This window comes from Manduca sexta, chromosome 23 (genome assembly GCF_014839805.1).
Source record: "Manduca sexta isolate Smith_Timp_Sample1 chromosome 23, JHU_Msex_v1.0, whole genome shotgun sequence".
In the NCBI taxonomy this organism is placed as follows: domain Eukaryota; kingdom Metazoa; phylum Arthropoda; class Insecta; order Lepidoptera; family Sphingidae; genus Manduca; species Manduca sexta.
Window position 1 is genome coordinate 2,881,439 of NC_051137.1, and position 25,081 is coordinate 2,906,519.

Genomic DNA, 25,081 nt, shown 5'->3' on the forward strand with positions numbered 1-25,081 from the left:
GTAAACCTTGGATATCACTCGAGCTAAGAGACTACATTACGTGATATCTCTTGATAGCTATGTGGCGCCATCTATATGTGTCCCAGCCCTTAGCGTTATAAAACTCGCGTATCAACCACTGGTTTAATTAATCAAAGAAAGTATTTTTTAATTGAAATATTTATAGGTAACCGTTTTGTATTAAACGTCAATCATTTTATAATTAATTGTATGTTTTTTGTAAAACACCGACAGTTGGAGCTGCTTTCTTTTGAGAAAAGCTTTTTCTTTATGTATATTAATGAGAGGAAAGTACCCTTATGAGAATAATATTGAAACTAATATTTTGTTACGGTTTAATACTTCTTATTTATATTAAGACGTAATTTACGCTAACTTTTCATCGCGTAATTTTACGCACTAACCTAACCTAACCTAATATATTTAAAAAATACATTGCGCATTTTCTGAAAATCGAACATTGCTCGCGTAAATTAAATTCTGTGTTAATGTGATAAGGTCAATATTGCCACGCGTTCAAAGTAATCCTGTGACTTATAACTCTTTAAGTTGTAAATATCTCTTGTAACACGTTTTTATTAGTATAAGAAGCCACTACGACCCTAAAAGGCCATTAGTTTCAATGAAAGTGAGTATTTTTTTTATGTATTTCGCATAAAATAGTAACAAATTTCTCGTTTTATTGCAGTATTTGTTTAGCGTTTCTATTTGTTAATGACTATACTGCGAAGTACGTACCATGAAAGTTATCGTTTGTAAAAATGTTACTAAAACTTTGTTTTTATTGGTTTTACATGTAGGCACACATATAGTTTATATACTGTATATGTGACTACGGTGCGGTCAATACAGCCACAAACATATTTCTTAGCGTTGTAATTTTTATGTCATCAATACTTTATTTTTGCACAAGATTGTAGGTGTTTTTTACAGCGGAACTTTAAACGACTAAATGAGAGCTGAAGTTAAATGAACTAAGGTGCCCTTTAACATCTTCAATACTAGAAAATTATTCTTCTTCGTTTTAAGGAAAGGGCTAAATTAAAAAATACTAAATTAGAAATAGAGATAATTTAATCTTATAACTTTCAAAGAGCAGTGTTACCCTAGTCGAGCCGGCGTATACATGCTCTAAACAAATAACATTCACAATTTGACCGTCGGTTTAAAGCAAACAACGTATTAATGCAAATATATAACAACTAGTTGCACCTCTGCCTACCCTTTTGTGGAATAAAGATATGTGTGTATGTATAACCGTTTACATAATGCTTACCGTGAGATTAATGCTCTCATTGATTCATAAGGTGTCAATCTCAAGGCTGTAACGCGATATAACATATTATACAACGATATGGATAATGATTCATGTTAGTACGTACTGTGGTTATATGTTTGTTTTGATATTTGTTAATTAATTGTACAAAATAAATAATAAATAAAAGCCTTTATTTCCAATACCCAACTTTACATTTAAAATTTAATCTTATACTTAGAAAGTTTTGTGACTTAATTTAATTAATTAGTAGTAGTCGCCTCTGCGGCGTAGGCCGGTATTAATTGTACATATTGAAATAGAACTATTTATCGGATTTTATCGCGGGTTTTGTGTTATGAGTTTCTTCCAACATTTCGAAGACTTAGTCTTTATGGTCATGGGACGGACTGAGGTGTTGGTCGTTTGAAAAGTCAAAGTTACAATATCTACTTACATTTTACAATTATACATTTATATTTAAAATTGTGTAACGGTAAAAATTAAGAATAATAAAAATGAAAACTATAATTGCACACACACACACACGCACGCTCGTCAGCAAGCAAGCACGCACACCTAAACAATTTGTGCAATTTTATTATGACATTATTTTAATTGAAACAAAAAACCTTACTCGCCATAATCGGTCATTATTATATTTATCGTAATACGAAATTATCAAATAAAGTTCATCGAACTATAATTGTGACGTTGTAAAAAATTTGTTAAAATAGACCGTAAAGACTACAAGAGCGTGTTAAAATAAAATAAACAATATTAAAACGGCTGGTATCCGTAGCCGGTGTAGCGTATAATGAGCTGTAACGGTTAGCTGTTTAGCCGAGGATGTTTGGAGGTCATCATTTTAGGTGACATCAATTGACATAATATATTGTCTAGCTATTTATGCAGCAAAAGAATACATCTAGCTGCATAAAAAAATTGATACAATTTTATACTAGACCTATTGCAATAAGACTCACCATCATCATCACCATTATCATCACCATCATCATCGTCAGCATCAGCACATGATGTCCACTGCTGAACATAGACCTCACCTAAATATTTTCAGGCGAACTTGTCCAAAGCGCTCTCTGAGACGCTTCAGTCTTTTATGAAGAAAAAGTTCGACACCCTAATCCCTGGTGAATGATCCCTCATGAACACCCATAATGTCATAACATGGGTGTTCAATTTTAGGCCCTATGAACATAATAAGAGCTGATGACGCGGGCGTTTTGATGCGCATTACGCGTTCCCTGCGCCTCTTGCGGAGTACATCGGTTAATTTGTGCATTTGATGTGCGTCGTAGACTTGTATTTAAGAAAGGCTTGAGAAGGGGGAAGGGAAGGGTTCAACAAACTAAAATGTTATATAGCTTTCAAACAAAATACGAGGATTATAATTGAATAAGCTATCGCTCGCGGCTCCGTCCGCCTAAAAAATGTATCCTTAAAAGTTCTACTTATATTTTCCTTGGATAAAAAGTAGCCTCGTTGCACTCAAGAGTAATGTAGCTTCCTATAAGTAAAAAGAACAAAATCGTGTTTGTAGTTCTTGAGATTAGCGCTCTTTAGTTTTATTTATTGGTATAGCTTTAATTAAACTATCATCGGGCGTTTTGGATGAATGACACTGCCTGCCGCTTTTTGACAGGTCCGTCAGGAAATTATTAGGGGATGGTTATGTTCAACAGTGAATTTCATATGGCTGATGATACTAACAACAAAAAATACCCAGGAATATTTTTGCATCTAAATATTATGATATAACATTATTGAGTTTGAAACCGAGTGACATGTCAAAACAGATGTTCTCATACGTAATTAGCGACGTAATATGCGCGAGGCGAGCAAAAGTGTTTCAAATTAGCGCGAGTGCACTCGTAATGTACTATTGTGGGGACAGGTCTGTGCCGTAAGCCTTGTGGTGTCTGCTGAAGGAGGTAGCGAAGTTGATTTGATATTTATAATAGTTAAAGAAAGCGAAAGTAAGTTTAGTATCGTGGCTGCTTTGATTGTTTTTCTTAATTTCTAATTTTATTGCCCGCGGTATTTTATTTAGTACTAGCTTTTGCTCGCGGCTTCGCCCGCGTGAAGGTGTTTTCCAGGATAAAATTCCACTGTTTGATAAAAGTCTTGCTACATATTTTCCCGGTACTTATAGGTTCAAACTAATTTTATCCCCAATCTATAATTTCAGTTCAATCAGTCGAAAATCTAAGAACATTTATACAAACTTTCATCCCCTATTTTATCCCCTTAAGGGTAGAATTTATCAAAATCCTTTCTTAGGGGATGCCTACGTCATAGTAGCTTTATGCATGTAAAGTCTTAGCCCGATCCGTCCAATGGTTTGGGCTGTTCCTTGATATATCACTGTCAGTCACCTTTGAGTTATATATTATATTAACAACTGAAGTTAGCTAAAATTGAGTTTCTCGAAGCCGACCACTATTTATGTACTATGTATTTTGAGACTATGCAATTTTGTCGCGTTCGCGATTCACTTTCACTTTTGTTGAGTTTCAGAACGCGATATTAGATCCTCCAACGCGCACGCGAATTTGAACTTTATGCAGCGGTAATAAATTACAAATTGACTCTCCATTTTATTTAGAAAACGTTTGTATGGGAAATAGAAAAATGCTGTTTTGAGGATTTTCCCGGCAATTATTCGAATTTTTCTCACCTTTTAAAGCTTCCCTAGACCTCCACGAATAATTCAAGACCAAGATAAGATAAATCCGTTCAGCCGTTCTCGAGTTTTAGCGAGACTAACGAACAGCAATTGATTTTTATATATATAGATTTATTAGTGACATAGTCCGAGAGCTGGTGGTTTCAAATTAATTGAAAATTTAATATACCTACTTTATTTCACTTTTTATAGCAATAAAATACATTACTGTTCTCTTTAAGTAGACCAGTGCTATTTAAGAATATTTAAATGCTTATAGACTGTTCTAAACTAAATTCACAAAGACTAATGTAATTCCCAAGTACAAACGCCACCAGCTAGTGTCCAACACCGTGTGTCGAACTAAACTTTGCGCTGATTTGCATCAGGAAACGTCTCAAACGGCGACACTCGGCCTATCCGCCTCCATTTTGTTGTCGCATTTGCATGCCACTTTCTCTATTTCCGATAGATGGAGCTGTCGCAGGGATGCCAGAATTCAAAATTGAAATGCATCTATTTAATCGTGTATACACGACCACTAAGTAAACGTAGGGCTGTAATATTTCTGTAGTCAAATTATAAATTATTTTTAATTACAAAATTATATTATTACGTGCCAACCAATGACGAAGCGTCCATACAATCTGATTCCTACCGCCTTCCCTTTTATGTTCATTTACGTTTGTCTTAGTTTTTTTTTTCGATTAAATTGGCCGTAATATGTAAACTAGGGCAATTTTTTGCCTCGGGTTACTTTTTAAACAATTATACCCTTCGCCTCTGGTACCAACACAACTAAGGCTAGGACTTTAGACTATAACTTTTATGTCTAAATGCCGTAAGAGCATCAATATTGCAAACATTTATATTGTGACCTATCGGAGTCTTGGAATTTTCCTGCAGCAATATGTTGTGACAGGCCCTGTCAGCTGTATCTGTCAAGTAGCAACCCTAATTCGTATACAGCTATTACGCAATTCACTGAATACATAGCTGTTACAGTTATTGTTTTCTGTTAACAATAACAAGGTTTTCTCGTGGAATGGCCGAGTGTACGTCCGACAATGCCGCTCACATCTTGTTGTAAGTTGTTTCCTATGTTTGTCTGTATCGGTTATCTAAGTTTGTCTTGTGATGAAAGTTCTAGACAGTTGGAGACGGCAAATTGTGTTAACGTTTTGTCTAAATCATTTATTCTGAGCATGTGTTGTTGTGTGATTTGATTGTTGTGTTTGTAGTTGGGAAGCTATTAGTCATAGGACACCGGTGTCACATCAAAATTATAATTCTATCCTTTCATTTAGGACTTCCCTACAGTCTTTTTTTATCTTACTAGTATAAATGAAATACTTTGTGAAAATGATTGGTTGTTTGTACGATCGATGTATGTTAGAAGTAAACGCAAAAATAGATGCACGGATTTTGGATGAAAATTGCCACACCAGTAACCGTTAGACCATGCTTTGTATTAACACATTGGTTGCTTTTTATCCCAGTAATTTGCCACCAGGGGAAATAATGGAAATTTTTTATCTAATTTTTAAACAGATAGCGCGGGTACCGTATATACTGCGCTACAGTGATTTAGGATCTTTGTATCAGGAAAAGGATTATTTATGCGGATAAAGCCGCGAACAATACCTAGTTATAAATAAATTATAGCAGTTCATATAAAGATGAATTGTATGAATTTTAGCAAATTTTTTGCCTTGCTGCTGTGGTAGGCGTAAGGCGATTGCCCTCTTAAATTTTCCTCTCTAGAGCCAAACATACCCGCGCCAATATCCCCCATTCAATCATTGACTATTGTATAAAACATTAGCTTCCTAGTTCAGGGTTGTCGTCGCCGCAGTGATTTATGCCTTCTTGAATATTTAGCGTTCCAGAAGCTTCGACGGATTTGTTTGTGGCGTCATTGTTGTATTCTAAATGATGGGAGACATTGTTGATTTAATGCGCCAGTGGTAGGTTATTTTGATGCTTTTGTTTGTTTATTGTGTAAATATTTCGTTAATGAAATCAATGAGGTTCTAGATTTTCTTAGTAAGGCAATCAAAATTTGTTATGCTAATAATTTGTTTTTTTTTTTTTTTTTTAATTTATTTTGGATTACTAACAATTGTTACATTAAAACATTTACAAAAAGATTATACAAATGTAAATCCAGCTTAATGCACAACCACACTAAGGTTATCACAGCATGCAATAAGATGTGTCAATTTAGTGCTATAGAGGGAAGTGGACAATTAACATTTCCAACTCATCCCTATCCTTCTATTTGATTAATTTCGTTGCGGGACAATGACATATTAGTTTTCCCTGAGACTCGCCGAGCTTCACTGCTCGGTGTCATAAAATGCGTGCCACTGCTGATCCTGGCTTACAGGAGTTGTAGTGGTGGGTGTGAGGGCGGGAAAGTCTCTGATCAAAATTTGTTTAAACTTATCAATTCAAGAACCTCCGGGTGTTACAATGCGGGAAAAAAACTTTTTGAACCTTGAATGCATGAGTTACGTACCGCTTCGTGTATATAATAAACAGAATTATATAAAGCGAAGGCATATCCACCTAACAATTACCTGAAAACAATATCACAAATTCTACGACCGATAATTCATACTGAGCTAAGAGCCAAAACCCTAGAGAAAAAAAATCATGTCACCTAACTAATCTTTTTAATGATCACCGGTGCATAAAAGTTATGAGTCACGTATAAAAATGAGTCACTGGAGATGAGCCAGTGAAAATGCAAATACACCAACGGAACATCTACGATTGTTGCGAGCCGTCCGTGAGACTGCGCGCGTCTTAGCGCTACTGTTTTAACTGCTCGGTAAAGATAATGCTAGGGTTGGCACTCGGAACTTTTTATTATTTTATTGTGAAATGTGTAAGATGGTGGTAAGTGTTTATTAATGGTCATAAACAAATCACGTGTCATTTAGGAGTGAAATTAATGAACAGTTTTGATAGATTTCTGCCTTTCGAGATAAATAAATCAATTAAAACTAAATAACTCGTTGATCAAACTTCATTCTAATTGGTTTATTTCTACGAGAAGTCTATTGATTTGTAATCAAGTTGTTTATTAATTTCAGCTTTTAGAAAACTACAAGAAGCACTTATTCATATATTAAAGGCCAGTAATGTTTCACAGAAGGTACTATAATAAATGAAGTTGCAATATAGCTTCAATTAATAAGAGATTTTATAACTCTGTTAACAATAGAGAGGGCAGACGAACAATAAGGAAAAAATACGAGTGGTAATATCCAGAATTATTACCATTAAATACTCTACTCGGACTACACATTTTTTTTTTATACATACACATCGGACTTTTGTATGAACGCTTTAGGCGCTCGCAACCCTTGAAAATTAGGGGACCATGCTGAGGGCTACCCACTAATGGGTTACAAACCTCGGCTCGGGACGGTCACTGGGAAAGGATAAAACATCAATGAAAAGGAGATGAATGAACACCTGAATTGCTTTTAATATTTATAAATAGCCAGCCCTGTAAACGGGACATTTGCATAACAAAGCCGACGCGGCGGGAAGATGAAAGCGGCGAAAAGTGTCGTCCTAGTACAGTGTTACGCGTTATAAACGTAATGATGCTGATGAGGATCTATTGATTGTTAATTGCTGTACGTGTTTTGGAAATTTGAACAGTGCAGGTATAAATAAATAAAAAGCCTTTATTTTTCCATTGGCATATAGATTACACACTAATAACTATCGTATTGGATATCTATATTTTACTTTAGTATGCATACCATTTGAATCCCTCTTTGGATTTTTTTGAGGAGGGAAGCCTCCTACAGAGATTGCCATTCGTCCCGAATTTTGCCAGATTGGACCAGTTACTTGTTCCGATTACTTGTGACATTCGGAATATTATGATATTATCTATACTATTATATGAAGCTGAAGAGTTTGTTTGAGCTCGCTAATCTCAGGAAGTGCTGATCCTAGATGAAAAATTATTATAGTGTTGGATAGCCTATTTATCGAGAAGAGCGTGATGTTATATGGCCTACCCCATATAGGCTATGTAACATCAAACTATGACCAATAGGAGCGGAGCATCAACGAGAAATGTTGCAAAAACGGGGACAATTTATTCCTTTTGAGATCCTTCGTTACGAATTCAACAAAAGTCTTTAAAGATAAAACTCTTTAAAAGATAACCAATATAACGTCTTCGAACCTTGAACAATCACTAAATATCCACGCAAATAATCTGATAGATGCTACTTCGTGAAACCAAGTGAGTAACATTCGATCTCCAATATCGAGACAGTGTGGGCGCGAAGCGGCGGCTGGATTATTAAATTAGTTAACTGTTCGCGCTTGTTACATCCACAACAATTGGTTATGTATACAGCCTGTTGTTTAATTAATCTGCTAGAGTCTTGCTAAGATAGTATGTAGACTGCAAGAAGCATTTGATTAAATTCTGTTCAATATTGAAAATTGTGCATTTTTAATGATAACAATAATTGTTGCAAATGATAAGGCATTAATAATGCTTAAGTATTATGTTTTTATTGTTGTACGATAGTACTTGTAAATAATCAATTAGTGAAAAACATCTAATTAAACCCATTATTATTATACAGAGAAACTATAATAGTACAAAACGTTTATTTGCAATTTAACCATGATTAAGCAACACTTAACAGAAGTTAATACGTTAGTTAATGATTGCCTTCAGGCTTCAACGTTCTCACCAATAAAACGCGAATTAGAAAGAAACGTAAAGAAAATTGCAGTTAATCAGGCGCAACGAGGAAACCTCGCCGGGAACAAATATATTAAAGTTGGATAACGGTTTGCGTAACGTTACGTAATCGACGTCAACTACCTATAGTTTTTAACGTTTACTGTCGCGTTTGAGTTAACGAGAAACATCTATGACAGTGGAAAATATTAATTATTCTAATGATTTACGTTTACGCGAATGTTAGACTTTGAAATAAAAAAATATTCGGAGTTTATCGTGGTTAATATTATAATTTTCTTCCGACTTTTCGAAGACTGCAACTTTGGTTTCTGAGGGACTGAGGTCGTCCGTAATGTCAAAGTTACTATATGTACTTATATTTTACAGTTTTATCAGTTTCTCAATTTTTTAGTTTTGGATGGTCCGATCTATGCAGAATGAGAATATTTAAAATGCCGGGAGATAAATATAAAAATCCGTCATAAATCCCGAAAAATAGTTTTATACCAAACAATAAAAATAAAAAACCTGGATGTTTTTTGAAGGGCCAATTTGGGGTTCCAAATCGGTATTGGTTAAATTTCTGCATATAATTGAGAAAAGACAATATCGCGCGATTTTTGTTCCGGAAAAAACGCGCGCGAAATCGCGAGCATAAAACAACGTCGCCTTTTCTGTCTGTCTGCATGTTATCGATTTTCCCAATATCTATTGAACGGATTGATATTAAATTTGGTATGAAGATAGTTTAAGACCCTGGGAAGGTTATAGGTTACTTTCTATCCCGGGAAAATATATAAGGGGTTTTTTATCCCGGAAAACTTTCAACGCGGATGAAGTCGCGAACAAAAGCTAGTAATATAATGAGGATGTTTAAAAACCTTCTCTGAGATACTACCTAAATATGAGTCTGAAATCCACTACAAATACGTCTTCTCATCTAATTTCCAATAAAGTTAAATCAGATTGAAGTCGTTAAGTCCACACTGGAGCCGGTGAGGTGGTTTAAGATTGGCGATAAATTAAATTGAGAGAGAGCGTTTGACGACGAGGGTGCTTACTTGAGTTGCCTTGAAGATGTGATTAAACTAAACGTGTTCAAAATGATACTGTAGAAATGCTCTATACATATTGTATTATGACTGTACTATTTAGGAAGGAGGGTAACGTATAACATAATTTCTCCAGATTAATGACGTCACTTGTTATGGTGTATTGTCGTTTACAGTCACGGAGTTCAGGCTGATGTTCAGCAGAAAAGCCGGACCCAAATATCGAACCCAGAACAACGGTTAACAGTCCAAGCATGTAGTATTGCTGGTGGTAGGATATGTTTTATATCCGCCCGGATAGCAACCACCGTACACAAGGTGTTAGAACCCGCCATGGTGACCTACGTAGGTGTGCCGCGTTCCAGGATCAGCCTGTATGTATCTGGTTCCAACAGGCCGGCATAATTGTGTCGATTGCCTAGGGTTAGTCATCTCGTCATTCTATTAGACCCCACTCCATTTACCATCAGGTGCCGTTGGGTCACAATGTCGTGCCCGTTTTAAAAAAATATAGTCATAGGCCCAAGGATATGTTATCTTTAAAAAATAATAGCAACCTATTTTAAACCTTGCGTCATGATGCCTTTTTGTTGCTTCAGAACAAAGTTTCATAATACTCTGTGTTTGGTGCTCATTGATCTAACTCCATGTTCGCTTGTAAAGCTATCACCCTGTATACAATGTTTGTGGCAATTGTAGCGGCTGACAGGCGACAAATCAAATTAATTGTGCGTCCGTCGCTCCGTCGGTTGTCGGGACGCGATTATATTAGCCGAAATGTATGACCCCTGGATTGAGCACATGTTATTTATTAGTTGTGATTGCGTAGTTTAAAAAGTACAGTTGGCAGATTGATGGACACGGTTAAGTGGCTATTCTATACCTGTTGGAAATTAGAGCGGCTTATAGAGTATCGATGACTAACAAAATCATAGAAACATACATGTAGATCTCGCTGGGATAGGCAGAGGTGCAAGCAGAGTATCCTCTTTATTCTAAGTGTCTCCGTCACAAGATGTATTTTGGGAGTGAGCCTATCGCCGTAACGGTACAAGTTCTAGTCTCCGGGCTGAAACGAACAAAAAATTTAATATCCTTTACTCGACACGGTATTCAAATCTGAGACATCAGAGATGGATCCGTGCAGAGTATCTACTTTACTCTAAGTATGATCCGTCACAAGATGTATTATTGGATCTAGCAAATTCCAGTCTCCGGGCTGAAACTGAGCAGAAATTTCAATATCACTTTGCGCGATACGGTATTCAAATCTGAGACCTTGTAGATGGATCCTCGTCAAGCTAGTTCATTTCTACCCTAGACAATGCTATCTACAACTCTACCAAACAGAAACCATACCTACATAATTACCGAGAATTGTGAGCCTTAACATCTCATGTCTCAGGCTGACGAGCGCAGTAGAGAGCCACGCAGTTTATAATTCAAAGATTTACTGGTGGCAGGCCTCTCATATGTGAGAGTCCACCTGGGTAGGTGCCACCGCAGTGTCTATTTCTGCCGCCAAGCAGCAGTGTGTAGCCACTGTTGTGTTCCGGTTTGAAAGACATTGTAGCCAGTGTAACTGGACATAATGAGACATAACATCTCACGTCTCTAGATGGCCAGCGCAGTGGAATACCAAACAATATTTTGTATTTCAAGGTGTTGTATGATGTTTCTATTGTTTATGGGCGGTTGTATTACTTACCATCAGGCGCACGGCAAGCTCGTCTCGTCATTCACAGCAATAATAAAAAAATCTTTACGGTGTTGCTACTGTTTATGAGTGGTCGTATCGCTTCATCAAGCGGCTTGCTCGTCTGGTCATTTATCAATAGAAAAAACATATTCATATTATTATGATTGGTTTTTCCCTTCGTAGCGATCGCCCTTAGTGCATTAACATGGACTTTCTCCAATCCATATAAGGTGGAGCGCGGCACCGGCTTCGGCCCACTGAACCCTTAACTAGAGAGTAATAGGTTATCACAGGCCATCGCATCACACGGCCAAAGGTCCTGATTTAGAATACAATGTTCTAACAAGTGTTTGTGGGAATTGGTTTGTGATTTGTGGGGAAACTAAAGTAAAGGTTGATTTATATCTAAACATATTATTTTATGTATAGCATCACGCCTTTTTCTCAGGGGTAGGTAAAGGTGTGACGGTGGAGTTGATTTCGTTTTAACGTTGTCAGAACTGTATCATATTCGGAGTCAGTGTTAGTTTCGTAATTTTGATTGAAATCATCGTTTTTAGCCACAATTTAACCTTCGAGGTTCATTGGAGGTATAAAGAATTTTTGGATATATCACAGCTACCCTCGAAGCTTCTCGAAGGAGTATCGTAGCAACCAGAGCCCCCATTATCCTCCAAAGAATTCTGCCGAGAGAAAATAAATATCCAGTATTTTTATTTTATCGTACGGTAGAGAAACCGCTCTATAAATTGTAATATGTTATAAATTGAAATCTGAACCTATTACGCGTCGTATCAATAGAAAATTGTCATAAATTAATAAGTGATCGGCACGCGTGGACGCAGTCGTGCGTGTGCGCATGGCCTAGATATCTCGTCGGACGTGTATCGACGATATACATCACTTACTAGTTAGGCTGTACTGGTGTAGTGTTAGGTTTGATTCTAGTTCTTGATGACTTTTTTGGAGATGTTTATACTAATACTAATGCTCACTTCGAAAGATCATATTGGTCTATGTTAAAGTTGTAGCAGTAGTTTTGTGTTACGAGATTGCTTCCGTGGCGTACTGCAGTGCAGTATTTTTCTACTTTGTGTCAGCCATTATTAAATTGTTAACAAATAATAGGGCTAAATAATACTGGTTGGTTAGGTTAAATAGTATTTATTCGTTTACGATTTTTAATGACTCTGGCACTGTGCCTTATCTCCAATTTTATACACGCACACATGCGCTTCGTGTTAATATTAATTTAATTATTCCTAAATCGCAACACAAATTCTATATCATTAAATTAGACGAAATTGCCTTTTTTAGCAACCATAATGACGAATAACGATCAAATGATTGCACACATAAATTGATAGGGAAACATCAGGCTTGGCTATTGGTATAAAATTTGAGTAATTGACAACATTTCAAAATGTAAACGTGCCTAAAACAAAAATACGGTTTCTTAATTTTTCTACTCTGAGTTCGATTATGGATTTTTAATATTTAATTAATACTTAATTTCGGAGAAATATATTAAAAACCAAAAAATGCTTGATGTATCACACATACGGTTGAATGAAATAGTTCCTTAGTCCACTTTACTATTTATTTTAAAAAACTAAGATACCGTCATTTGTCAATGTCAAATGTCAATATTACAATAGATACGTCCCTAACTTGAAATTAGGATAATGTACAACAATTTCCATTAAAAAAAATACATCATAATAGTGATACGTCACAATTGTCACTTTCAAAGAAAGAGAAAGAAACAAAAAAAAACTGTCACTTCACTTCTTTTTTACTGCAATGCAAAGATCATTGCGTCTTGAGCCGTATATGTGACGTCATTTGGTGCTTACGTCGTTTTAGAATAAAACAAAATTCAATGTGAAAATCATGAATGTAAATATCTGAGTTTTGAAAAAAGAAAAAATATGAGTCTCATAATTTTAGATCTAGTTTCATAAAATTTATAAACATTTGAGTATGTTGAAAAAATTAAATGTTGTCAATTGTAGTACGTACTGCGCGCCGTGTATCGCCCGCCTTACATTCTCACGATGCTTGGTATTGGCTAGAGATGCGATTTGCATTTGAACGCGCGAATATTTGCCCCTAAATTCCGGGCAGGGTGGTCGGGATGGTATGCAAATACCTGGGCATGTTGAGCATTGGAGAGGAACTTTACGTATATATGTTAAATTCTTCAGTTATTAATGTTTTTAATATGAATTCTAACCTCACATCATTTTCCTGCCCTGTGGAACATTTTATGATCTTTTATATTTTGTTGTTATTGCCACTAAAATCGCTTAAACCAAATACATTAAACAGTATAGTTATAGATCGCACATCAGGACCCCATCTGTGGTCCAAAATTTATAATGAATTGGTAATGTCGTTGTATTATTTAAAATGTCTGTATGAGAAGAGGTCATAGTTTTCTTACATATCAATATAAAAAGAACATATTTACATGTGCTAATATGCGCATTAAAAACGTGCAAATCATGATATAAAAAAAATGTATTTTACTTTATTGTTTTGTTATTTCGCAATAGATTGAGTAACCATCGCATGAGCGCAAATTGTTTGTATGACATCTTCCCAATGTCCGCTCTTTGGATAAAACGAAAATGGCGAACACTGTGAACAAAAGCCATTCAAATATAGAGATGTCACACGAATTACAATCATTCGAGCAACGAATTTCGAAAAACGTTATTAACGCGAGTTGAACGACACAGTTGACATCACTATCGTGTAATGGCGAATAAATGTCCGTTCGTTGCGGCGACGTTTTCCGCCACCTGTCATGTGCCAGCGTTAATGGACAGTGTGGGTGGTCGTAATGCACATCTCTCGCGATTCACTCGGAAATATGTGCGTTCATTCGTTTCGATCTGTGTATTGTCAAGCGGGAGGATAGGAATGTAGGTATTTGTATTAGTGTCAATAAGGATCATTTTGTTCTGTCAAGCTTCAGGTTTGATGAGCGGATTCTCACTTATATCGATATGATGAGTAGGCTTGATTCTAGTGAATGCACTTATTTAGTTATCATCACTTATAGATAGATATCAGGTCCTCTATAAACATAAAATAGTGATATTGTAATTTTGTATTTCAGTTCTAACAGCTTACGCTCTGCAAAAGTTTACGCCTCCTAGCAACAAATAGATAATCCTAGATCAGTCGCCTCGCGTGAGAAACTGTGAATATACTTCCACAGTCGAGCAACGGTTTTTGCCGGCATTACCGCGGCATCTGTCACACGAAGACCGAGCAAAAACTTACTCAGCCGCCGCTTGATGAGAAACAAATACGCCATCCAGCATGCTAATTGAATTTCCAATGCTGATTGTAACGCTTTGTTAATCAGTATATTTTTTTGTAAATATTGTTTGCGTCCGATTCACCGGTTTATGTATTTAATATTTTTTTTGTGGGCTAATATTTTGGCTTAAGGCGATACCTCAAGGTCCATTTTCATACATTTTGTTTCGGCTTTAATCTGGGTAACTAAACAAGTATTGGCAAGTAAAGAATTTAAATTCACGTCTAGTTAGTGATTAGTTCTCGCAGTTGAAAGAAAAACGTAAAAATAATTAATAATCATGGATATTTCGGCCTTTAAAATTTAATATTAAATTGTATGAAAATGGACCTTGAGGTATCGCCTTAAAGCGGATTGATGTCCTTGCGGTTTTAATTTTGTTTAGAAGATTTCCGGCATGTATTCAGTGATTTTTCACATATTTTTTAGGGATAAAAATTTATCAGTTTTTTTCTGGTTTTATACCTGTTTATGATTTCTGCTATTTATTATCAAGTGATGTAATTATTTGCCCCAGTTAGGAGTTGGTAAATACATTTCATAAAATGCTTAAATCTATCAGGGCCAGGGTAAGAAGTTAACAGTTAACTTAGTTTACTGAGATCCAAATCAATATTATATCCTCTGCAGTTCTTATGTTTTAAACCACTAGTGTTGTGCCAAAGGACTCGCATTGTTCCAACATCGTAAATCGGATGTAGCTGTTACGGTCACTGTAACTTGTTGCGCAACGCCACGCAACACTACCGCCATTTTATTTGCATACAATACTATCACGATAAAGATGCTCGATACGTTTCAAACGCTTCCATTCAATTGCTATGGTTTTAAATTTGGAATGCCCGAGGAAATGTGTTATTGGGTCTTCAATTGTTATTTTTTTTTATATAATTTGTATTTAGTGGCCAGTATTAAAAAAAAAATGATTTATTAATTTTGATAGTGGAAGTAAATTATAAAGTTTTGCTTTAAATGCAAAATGAGTCGTTTACAAAAAATATATGTTTTAAAACTGAAAGCCGTATATAATATGTCCATTACAGGTGACATTACAATGTGCTCCCGCTACGTAATAACGCTATCCCCTACGTGTTACTATATCCTATTCATCTTGTTTCCAAACGTTTAATGGAGTGTGTAGACGGAACGGGAGCGGTTACATTCATGGCGTTGGGCAACGTGCGCCAACAATGGACCAGGCGCCGGTCGTCACGCGTCGGTACGCGCATCCAGTTATGGTGGAAATGTTTTGAATTGATTTATTATATCATTAGGTGTTTGTAATCGTGTGTGGTTGAATGAAGATGTAAGAATTATGTTTTTAGAATTGAGCGATACTCTTTGTAATAAGAACTAAACAATAAAAAAACAGTGAGAGATTTTACGGCTTTGAAAGCTACGATTTGAAAGCTTTTGTCTTATTTTTTCAATTTTTTAGGGTATGTTGCTAAGATTATAGATCCGAGTCTTTTATATTCATCTATATGACTACTCATGACATAAGGTTTTTATAAAGAAATCCTACAACATAATTATAATTATATCGGTACTAATATATAAAGCTGAAGTTTTTTTGAAGACGCTAATTTCAGGAACTTTGTAATCGATTTTGAAAATTCCTACACTAATAGGCAGCTACATAAGTCTAGGTTTACTATTACATTCTATCCCGGGAAAATCTAAAGCGGGACTTTTTTTCCTATAAAACTTTTTATGCGGGCAGAATCGTGAGCAAGAGCTATATTATGCAATAGTGAATGGCCTACAAAAAACATATATACTCACTCAAAAAATAAAAAACAAAAAATTGTAACAATTATATCGATTACAAGGACATGTATTCAAGGTTCACTAATTCCAAATGTTCATTAATTATTCGAAGTCGACAATGTTTTTATCAAACCTGTAACCAGAGATGTTTGCGTGAACACTCTGATGAATATGTGAGACAGATTGCGAACGAGTCGAATTGTTTGCATCATTCATGCGCGTGTTAGTATTTAACTAGGCAATTCATTATAATAGAGTGTTACCTTTACTAACTAAAAGTTCATTCAGAGATATTTAGTGTGACAGCTATTTTGATTTTAACTTAGTTTTGGGTAACTTTGAATATTTTTTTTCTAGCCACGGATAAGTTCATAGCAATCATAAATTGCGTTATTTTCTAAAACACTGTGACACTAGTACTTATGAAATTATAATTTATTATCATTATAATATGTAACCCGTTACTATTATCATAGTTTAAGAATATCGATAAGAATAGAGTTGATTCGAAACATCTCTACATTTCCCTACTGGGAAACCTATCTTGGATATCAAATAAAAAAAGAGACCAACTATCAAAAAAATACTTCACACTAATATCTTGTCGTCGTTGTTGCAGTTGGTGGTGAACCTGGCCCTGGTGATCTACCACGCGTTGGATTACACACATTCCGAAGACGAGGAGCGGCTGATATCACCAGACCTCGAGGGGCTCATCACCGAGATGACGGCTTGCGAGGGTTTGGGTATGATTCAAGTTATTATTTTAGAGGATTGTAAATAGACTGTCCCGGTGGTGTAATTGTTTTACGGTAAGATTGCGGTATTGAGGTCTTGGGTCCGAATCTCTAGTCGCGTAAAGTGATATTGGGTTTTGAGCATTTGAATTTTAGCCTGATATGCACAGGCTTGCCCACTATCACATCGTTGGACGGAATACGCACGGCAGAAACTGTGTGCACCAGTTGTGTCTCTGCTTACCCCTTCGGGGATAATAGGCGTGAGTGTGTGTCTGTGTGTATGTTGTAAATAGTGCTGCCATTTTTGTGAAGTACGCTGGATTATTTTGTAGTATCCTGAGTTGCGAGTTTTAAGAGCATCGTGGCGGTGGTGGTGAAATTGTACGATACAAACCTTTGAGTAACATATTGCCGTTGTTAATATAAATCAGACGCTTCAAAATTCTAAATATATTGATTCTAAAATAAATAGCATTGTTACATTTATGGAGAACTAAATCAAAACGAAGTCTGCAACTTGAAATTTTAAAGTAAATTCAGAAACCGATGTCCAATTTAACTTTAAACTACTGCCAATTTACAACCGTTTATATGAATTCAACAAAAATGTTACAACAATTTAGTATCAGATCACGTTCTGAATTTTCTATACAGTTTACAGTAAGTGGGTGTGCAGTTTTCACCAGTAGCTGAACTTTCGCCTTATTGACCTTTATTCGTTGTCACGTACTTGCTCTCCGTGCCGCCGCGCCGCCATTATTGAGTTGGCTTGTAATGTATAGATATGGATTGTGAATTGGAGTATTTGAGTTCTGAATGATGTGACGATTGTGGTCAAAAGCGGCGCGATTATCAATAAATATAAAACAATTTACTTTTTGAAAAAGAAAGAAGAAAAAATATTTGCCACGGATTCGGTGGTAAACATCAATTACAATAAATTAAACTTGTTATGAGTTAGGGAAAATAAAAATAATAAAAAAAACAAACGAAACTAAAATACAATTTTATAGAATTGTTTGTTTTTTTTCTCTAATGATTCAAAAGAAAAGGGTATTTGTTGTTTAACTTGGATGTTTGGACAGTGTCCCTCATAATAGCGGCACTGTCCAGTATGCACTATTAGGCAGAAGGAGGTCACTGAATTTTTATAGCTAGTTGAGTATCTACAGACATAAGTACTCAGACACTCAGTGTGAATGGTATATGTCCTACCACAACAGTGCCAATCGGATCTAGACCATAGGCATCATCATATTTTGCTTATAACTACAGACTTAGAATAGAATTAAGTATCCTATTTTGTATTACTATAAGTTCTCATCGATTTATAGTTCGTGAAAGGTAATTGAAACTTAAATTACACGGCTTGTTGCACGCTTTGATTACATTGGTGTGTTTGTGCATTTTGCTTGATTCATATTTGTATAATCTTATTATAAATGTGTCAATATGGCAATTGTTGGTAATCCAAATAAATAAAACAAAATAGTAACGATGCCTATTAGAGCTTTGGATAATTCAGATTTTAATTGCAACTACCCTCGCAGAAGTCTTTTCCTGAATTTAAAAATGTCTGAAAGTGGCATTTCTTTAGATTTCATGATAGCCTCTTGTATGATGGATGTATTACAAATTACAATACATGATTCGACTCGTGTTTTGAATTTTTTTTGAACATATAGAATGTCATAATAAAAGATTCAACAAAAATAGTTTTTTTTGGCATCAAAACAAAAAAAAACATGTATGGTGGGCCATGTTAGGAACCGGGCTATCTTTGATTACTCTACCTTTTTAGTGGAATAGTAAGTGAAATTATAATAGCTTTTTTGAGATTGCCTTTTAGAAAGTTTTCCCAGGGACCTTGAGAATCTCTCAGAACTGACGAAATCGTATTACCGACGATTTGTTTTGCATAAAAGGTCCGATCTGCTTAATACGTTTTTCTAAACGCCATTTCTCCCACGCTGCGTTTAATAGAGTACGTGTGAACGCTGCCTTAGGCTCCGTTATATTTGATTTGTTTGAGTCACGTGTAGAATTAGTTTGTGACCACTGACATCCGTTTTGTAATTGCTGAAAACTATCGCAGGTTCGAATCCCGCTTCGAAACGAATGGATATATTTGTGTGTAAGTTTCTAGTTTCAGATGCCCACACCAATGAATAATGTATGGTGTATACACAAATGAATCGCGTACTGGAAACTTATCGTCGTTATTTCATTTTTCAATCCACTTCATTACATCACTGCCTCGACTGCCTCGGTGGCGTAGTTGTATTGCATGTCCGGTACAATAGCGCTCTGAGGTCCTGGGTTCGAATCCCGGGTCGGGCAAAGTGATATTTGGGTTTTTCTGCTCAGTATCAGCCCGGAGTCTGGAATTTGTGCCCGATATGGCGATAGGCTCGCCCCCTATCACATCATGGGACGAAACATACTTGGCGAAAAGTGGGTGCCCTAGTTGCGCCTCTGCATACCCCTTCGGGGATAAATGCGTGATGTTATGTATGTATGTATGTTCATTACATCAGTAATATCAGTACTGCGAAGTATACATGAGTAGATTAAATTGAAATCTGAAGCGAGACGCTAATCGAAATACAACTATTTATCAGATTCTGTCGCGGTTTTTTATGTTATAATTTACTCCCGGCGTTTCGAAGACTTGTAGACTTCATGATCACGGGGCGGTCCGTCCCGAAAAATAAGAAATCCGTAAATAGTTTTATTTCGGTGTCTTAACATTCGCGTAAACGTAGGAAATCATCATCATATTTTCAGTCAGTAATACAATCACGCACACGCCATATTTACACTAAATCACAAAATAAAAAAAAAAAGAAAGTAAAATTGGGATTTGTGTTGAAAATATTCGTTATTAATTTATGATTTTTCGTATGTTCGCAGCAGAGGTAAAGATTGTTACGTGGTTTTATTTATTAACACAATATCAAAATGACCCAGTATAGACATGTTAAGATGGGGATAAGTTTTTTAATTTTTAAAAATACATCTAATTATTCAATTTTGGAATTCCTGTCCCACATGACTATGGATTCTGCCTACCTTTTCAGGAATAAGCGTGAACTCACACGTAAAAGCAAGTCATCCAACAGTGAAAACAATACGTTATCAGCAAATGAACCTGCGACCGCGTGAGAACTTTCATTCAACGTTCTCATTACACGTTTCTAACGCTTCCCATTGTGGTGCAGGTTCGAATCCGGGTCGGTGTTAATTACGTTTTTTTTGATAGTGCGTGTGTACTTAACGCGGTTTGTATCGATTGATATTTTTTTAATAATCTCACGCGATGACGGTCTAGTTCAATGGTAATTGTGTTTGAACGTGTTGGTGTTTGATTCCAGGGTTTAGAATTGTTTTTTTTAATTTTTATTTATTTAAATAATGCAAATAAAATTTCCAACGGTTATGTTGGTTTTACCGGTCTTACGGTCCATTTCCGACACTCAGGAGTATTGCATCCGAGCGAGCATTGGACCGAGTCCCTAACCCCTGTATACTCCACACCGGCATACCAACCAAAACTCACGCTGGCCTTCTTCGGCGCATACGGGATCTTGTTGCACTGAGATATTAACGTGGAAGCCTCCTCTAAAGATGTCCATATCTGTTAGAAGCGGCCTGCATCCAGCGAGTTCCTGCAACCTCCATCAGATCATCTGTCTACTATGATGATGATACACATATAATCACGCCTCTGTCTAATAAGTGTATCAAATTGGCATTATAAAGAGTGAACTTTACGAGCTTTTTATAGCCAGCGGCTTGGGCTTGCCGATGTTCAAGGGCGACGGTGACCAATTGTAGCAGTGTTGAGAGTCTGTGGTTCCTGCAAGTGAAGACGTGTCAGCTGTCAAGAGCGACGGCTGACCTTTATAAAGAAGCAGTCCTCCTCTTCCCCGTGCCCCTCGAGGCCCCTTTTTGATCAATGGTGTCTGTGTGTGCTTGTTAATTAAATACATATAAATCGAATACAAAAAAGAGTTCTTAATTAAAATTAACGTGGTACTACATGGCGCAGTCGGTAGGACTAGGTGGGTTGTTAGCTCGTCTACCTTCGCAGATGATAAAATTGAAAGAAAGAAGATGTTAGCACTATGAAAATGCGTTTTATTAATTTTGACAATTAAACGAGTACGCGAACGAACCTCGGCATTGGTCCATGTGAAACAGTATAATGATTTCTTATGTTTACGCGAATGTTAGACATTGAAATAAAACTAAAAACTATTTAAAGGATTTTATCGCGGTTTTTTACATTATTATTTTCTCCCGACGTTTCGAAGACTTTGCAGCCTTCATGGTCACGGGGGGGACTGAGGTGTTGTTCATCCGTAAAGTCAAAGTTACAATATCTACGTACTTTTTAGTTTTATTTCCATGTGAAACAGCTTCCATCAGAATTAATTTTGAACACACTTAACGTAAGAAATGTGTTTTACAATGAGTAAAAGTAATTAATTTCAACATTTCGTTCATTGAAGTCACCGACACAACCTTTACATTCGAATATGACGAAATAAGAATAATTAAACCTACCTATATCATAAACGCCTTTAAAGGCGCCCACAGAACTTTCATTCGGTCGCAATACAACCAAAAATAGTCATAAACATACCGACAACCCAATAATTTTGTTATATAACAATAAAATTATTATACAATATGTTAAATTTAATTGTAACAGTCAATCAAATTGTGCACGTATATGGATTAATATGTGGTGAAATAAAAGCGAAAATTCTTCGATTCAGTATTTCGACATTTGGTTAAGTATTTTTTGTAATGTAGACTTTATGACGTGTGATAATTGTATCATTTCAAAACTGTGAAACGTTAATTGCGTTGAGAGTAATTTTTAGTGAAAGATTGTCCATTATGGTGACATTGAGAGATCTTAAATGTTATTAATTGTTTTAACACGCAGTTTCTTTTTCCTCTAGATACTCTTTCTCCTTTTAAATGATGCCCTTAAATCTCTAAAACAATATTAACGAAGTTTTCGCACAATTACTACTTAAATAGAAACAAACTATTGGAGGGAAAGCGAAGCTATAGCACTCCATTTTACTTGATTCATGCAATCATTAATTGTACACCAAGATCAGAGTAACAGTTACTCCGTACAAAACCGAACCCAAGTAAGACCCATTGAAATCCTTTGAATGGTATACGGGATTGATTAACATCGTCGCGTACACGCTCTCGGATGTATCATTAACATAGAACCATTGAACAAAACTTTCAGCTCATAACTTGTAGTTGCATTTGCATTAACAACCGCTGTAACGTGTACCGCAATATTGCTAAACATTTTCGCTTTCTATTGATATTGTGTTCGGACTAGTGTTTGTTTACAACGGCGCGAAACGTTCTGTTAATGCAATCTATGTTTGGAATATCTGAAATGTTTGTTGTGCACTAATTTGCATGATGCATTCATAACAAATTTGTGAAAATAAAACGCTGCGTTCTAAATTTGAAATTTTAATAATGCTCCTTCTTTTACCATTTTCGACACGTGTGGATGGTTTGATAAGGGGACTGCACAGTTCATGCTCAAGCGATGAAGCATGGTCGCTAATACGTAAAATAGCACGGCACTCGCATGACATCCACTCACAATGGAATGAGCCGATCCGTTCCGGTTCTTTCACCTCCCTTTCCAAGTCTCACGGGCTCGCTCAATCTAAATTAACTTGTCATATTTTCTGCTTTTCCCCCGCGCCGTGGTTGTTTTTGCCCCGACCCGCGTCTATGTCTCGATTCATAATCGAGCCGTAATTTCTCCGCGTACGCGCTCGCCGCTTCCGAGAACTCTGCGCCGAGATTGTGCAGATTTATTGCGTTTTAATAGCGAGCCACCGGAAAGTGTACCGTTTCGCTCCGTGTGTTACGTGCCAATCAAAATATAAACAACTGAGGTTTATACGCTTCGGGGGTTAACGTAACGCGTCGCGTAAAGTTCGCGTTACGATCGGCTGTTGGTAGATGATACGTATCGCGCATGCCGCAAAATGGGTTGTAAAGCGTTTTTTGGGCGCGAGGGCGTGCAGGTTTCCCGGCGTTTGTGATCTTGACCATAATAGCCTACCCACACGGTGCCGGAACTTAGTTATTCTTGGCTTAGTAACTAAAATACAATGCATGCGCCTGCTATAGTTAGGGCAGTATTAACAGATGCGTCACAATCTCGCTCTTGAGTGCGATGTTAGCTGAAGCGCTGTCAAAGTCAGCATCTTCAGGTCGTTGCTTTTTAATAAACAAATATCTCAAATGATATCTTAAGTCACAGCATATGACGGATTGCGACAGCTTTGTTTTTTTTTTAACTCAACTGAGAGCTCACTTTTAAATCTAATCTATTAAATAGTTTAATATATTAAATGTCTAATTGAGATCCAACTCAAATAAGACTATCGTTTATTAATACGCTTCGATAGCTTCTCCTAAGATCTTTGTCTGATTTTATACAACTACAACGGGCGAGAAAATAGTGCCAAAATCAAAATTTTTCACATCTATTCTGGACCCATCGACTTCCTAAAGGGGTCGATTCTCAACCTTACAATCGATATTATCTCGATCATACCCACTTAACGATGTTCACGGGCGCCGTACAGTAACACGAGTGGGCGGTATCGAACGAAAGTATCGAATACGGTCAGTGGGTCCGGATCGACAGGTGATTGTGAATTGTAACAATGGGGTCTAGTATGTGTCCGATGACGCTATCAATCGTCATCGATTGATCGCGGACTGTGACAAGTTGTGTGTTGGATCGATTATTTAGCGTAATCGAGGTTTTATTCGGTAAAAAATTAAATATAGAACGTCAAAAGATTTTTGAATAAAATGTTTTTAAAAAGTTTTAATGTCTTTTAGGATTGCCAGTACGAATAATTAAAAAATAATATTAAATATAGAATAAAATAGTTGAATTCACAAGAATGTGACTATACTATCATTGATTATAATAATATGTAAAAATATAAAATGAATCACCCAATTGACGGTTGCCAGAATTATGCCGGCATGTTTTGGCTAAACCCGGAATTCTCTTCAATACGATTTCCACCATAACTGTTTTCCTTCTGCACGCAAACCATGAAATGATGCATAACTAATTACTCGACCACACATACATCATACTTAATACTTACACCGGCGCATCGCAAAAACTCGGGAAGAAAGTCCGCAACGGCTATCTTAGTTTTTATATGCATAGCTATGGTAACGAGTTTCCCACGGACTGCGTCTGTTTTATGTAAGCGAGGTATAAAATAATAATTAAAAGGGAATATCGATCGGTAAGGACCTTAACTTTACAAGAATTGCGATAAATATTCGGGTTCGAATTAGGTCTAATAGGTATGGTTTTTTTATACGAGCACGAATCTACAAAGACAAAATTGATGCCACCAAAACTTATCATGGCGCGATGCGCCCTACCCGATATTAAATAAAAAACGCAGTAATAATTTCTGCTTAAGGCGATACCTCAAGGTCCATTTTCATACATTTTGTTTCGGCTTTAATCTGGGTAACTAAACAAGTATTGGCAAGTAAAGAATTTAAATTCACGTCTAGTTAGTGATTAGTTCTCGCAGTTGAAAGAAAAACGTAAAAATAATTAATAATCATGGATATTTCGGCCTTTAAAATTTAATATGACGAAATTTTAAAGGCAAAAATCGAACACTTCAATGCGCCATTTTTATGAGTTATCGATATCACAGTTTCTATGTTGATGTTGGCTATTGGTAACCATCTTCAATCTCAG

The 25,081-nt window shown here is 36.2% G+C and overlaps 1 protein-coding gene across 4 annotated transcripts in view; it reads left to right on the forward strand.

The window, feature by feature from the left end:
• Positions 1 to 25,081, forward strand: part of LOC115443189 (protein spire) — a 210,742-nt gene that overhangs the window by 101,651 nt on the left and 84,010 nt on the right. For all 4 annotated transcript variants that reach the window (XM_037441670.1, XM_037441668.1, XM_037441669.1 and 1 more), the window contains exon 3: positions 17,148 to 17,274. In XM_037441670.1, coding sequence (XP_037297567.1) covers positions 17,148 to 17,274 — 127 coding nt within the window. The remainder of the gene's footprint in view (positions 1 to 17,147; positions 17,275 to 25,081) is intronic.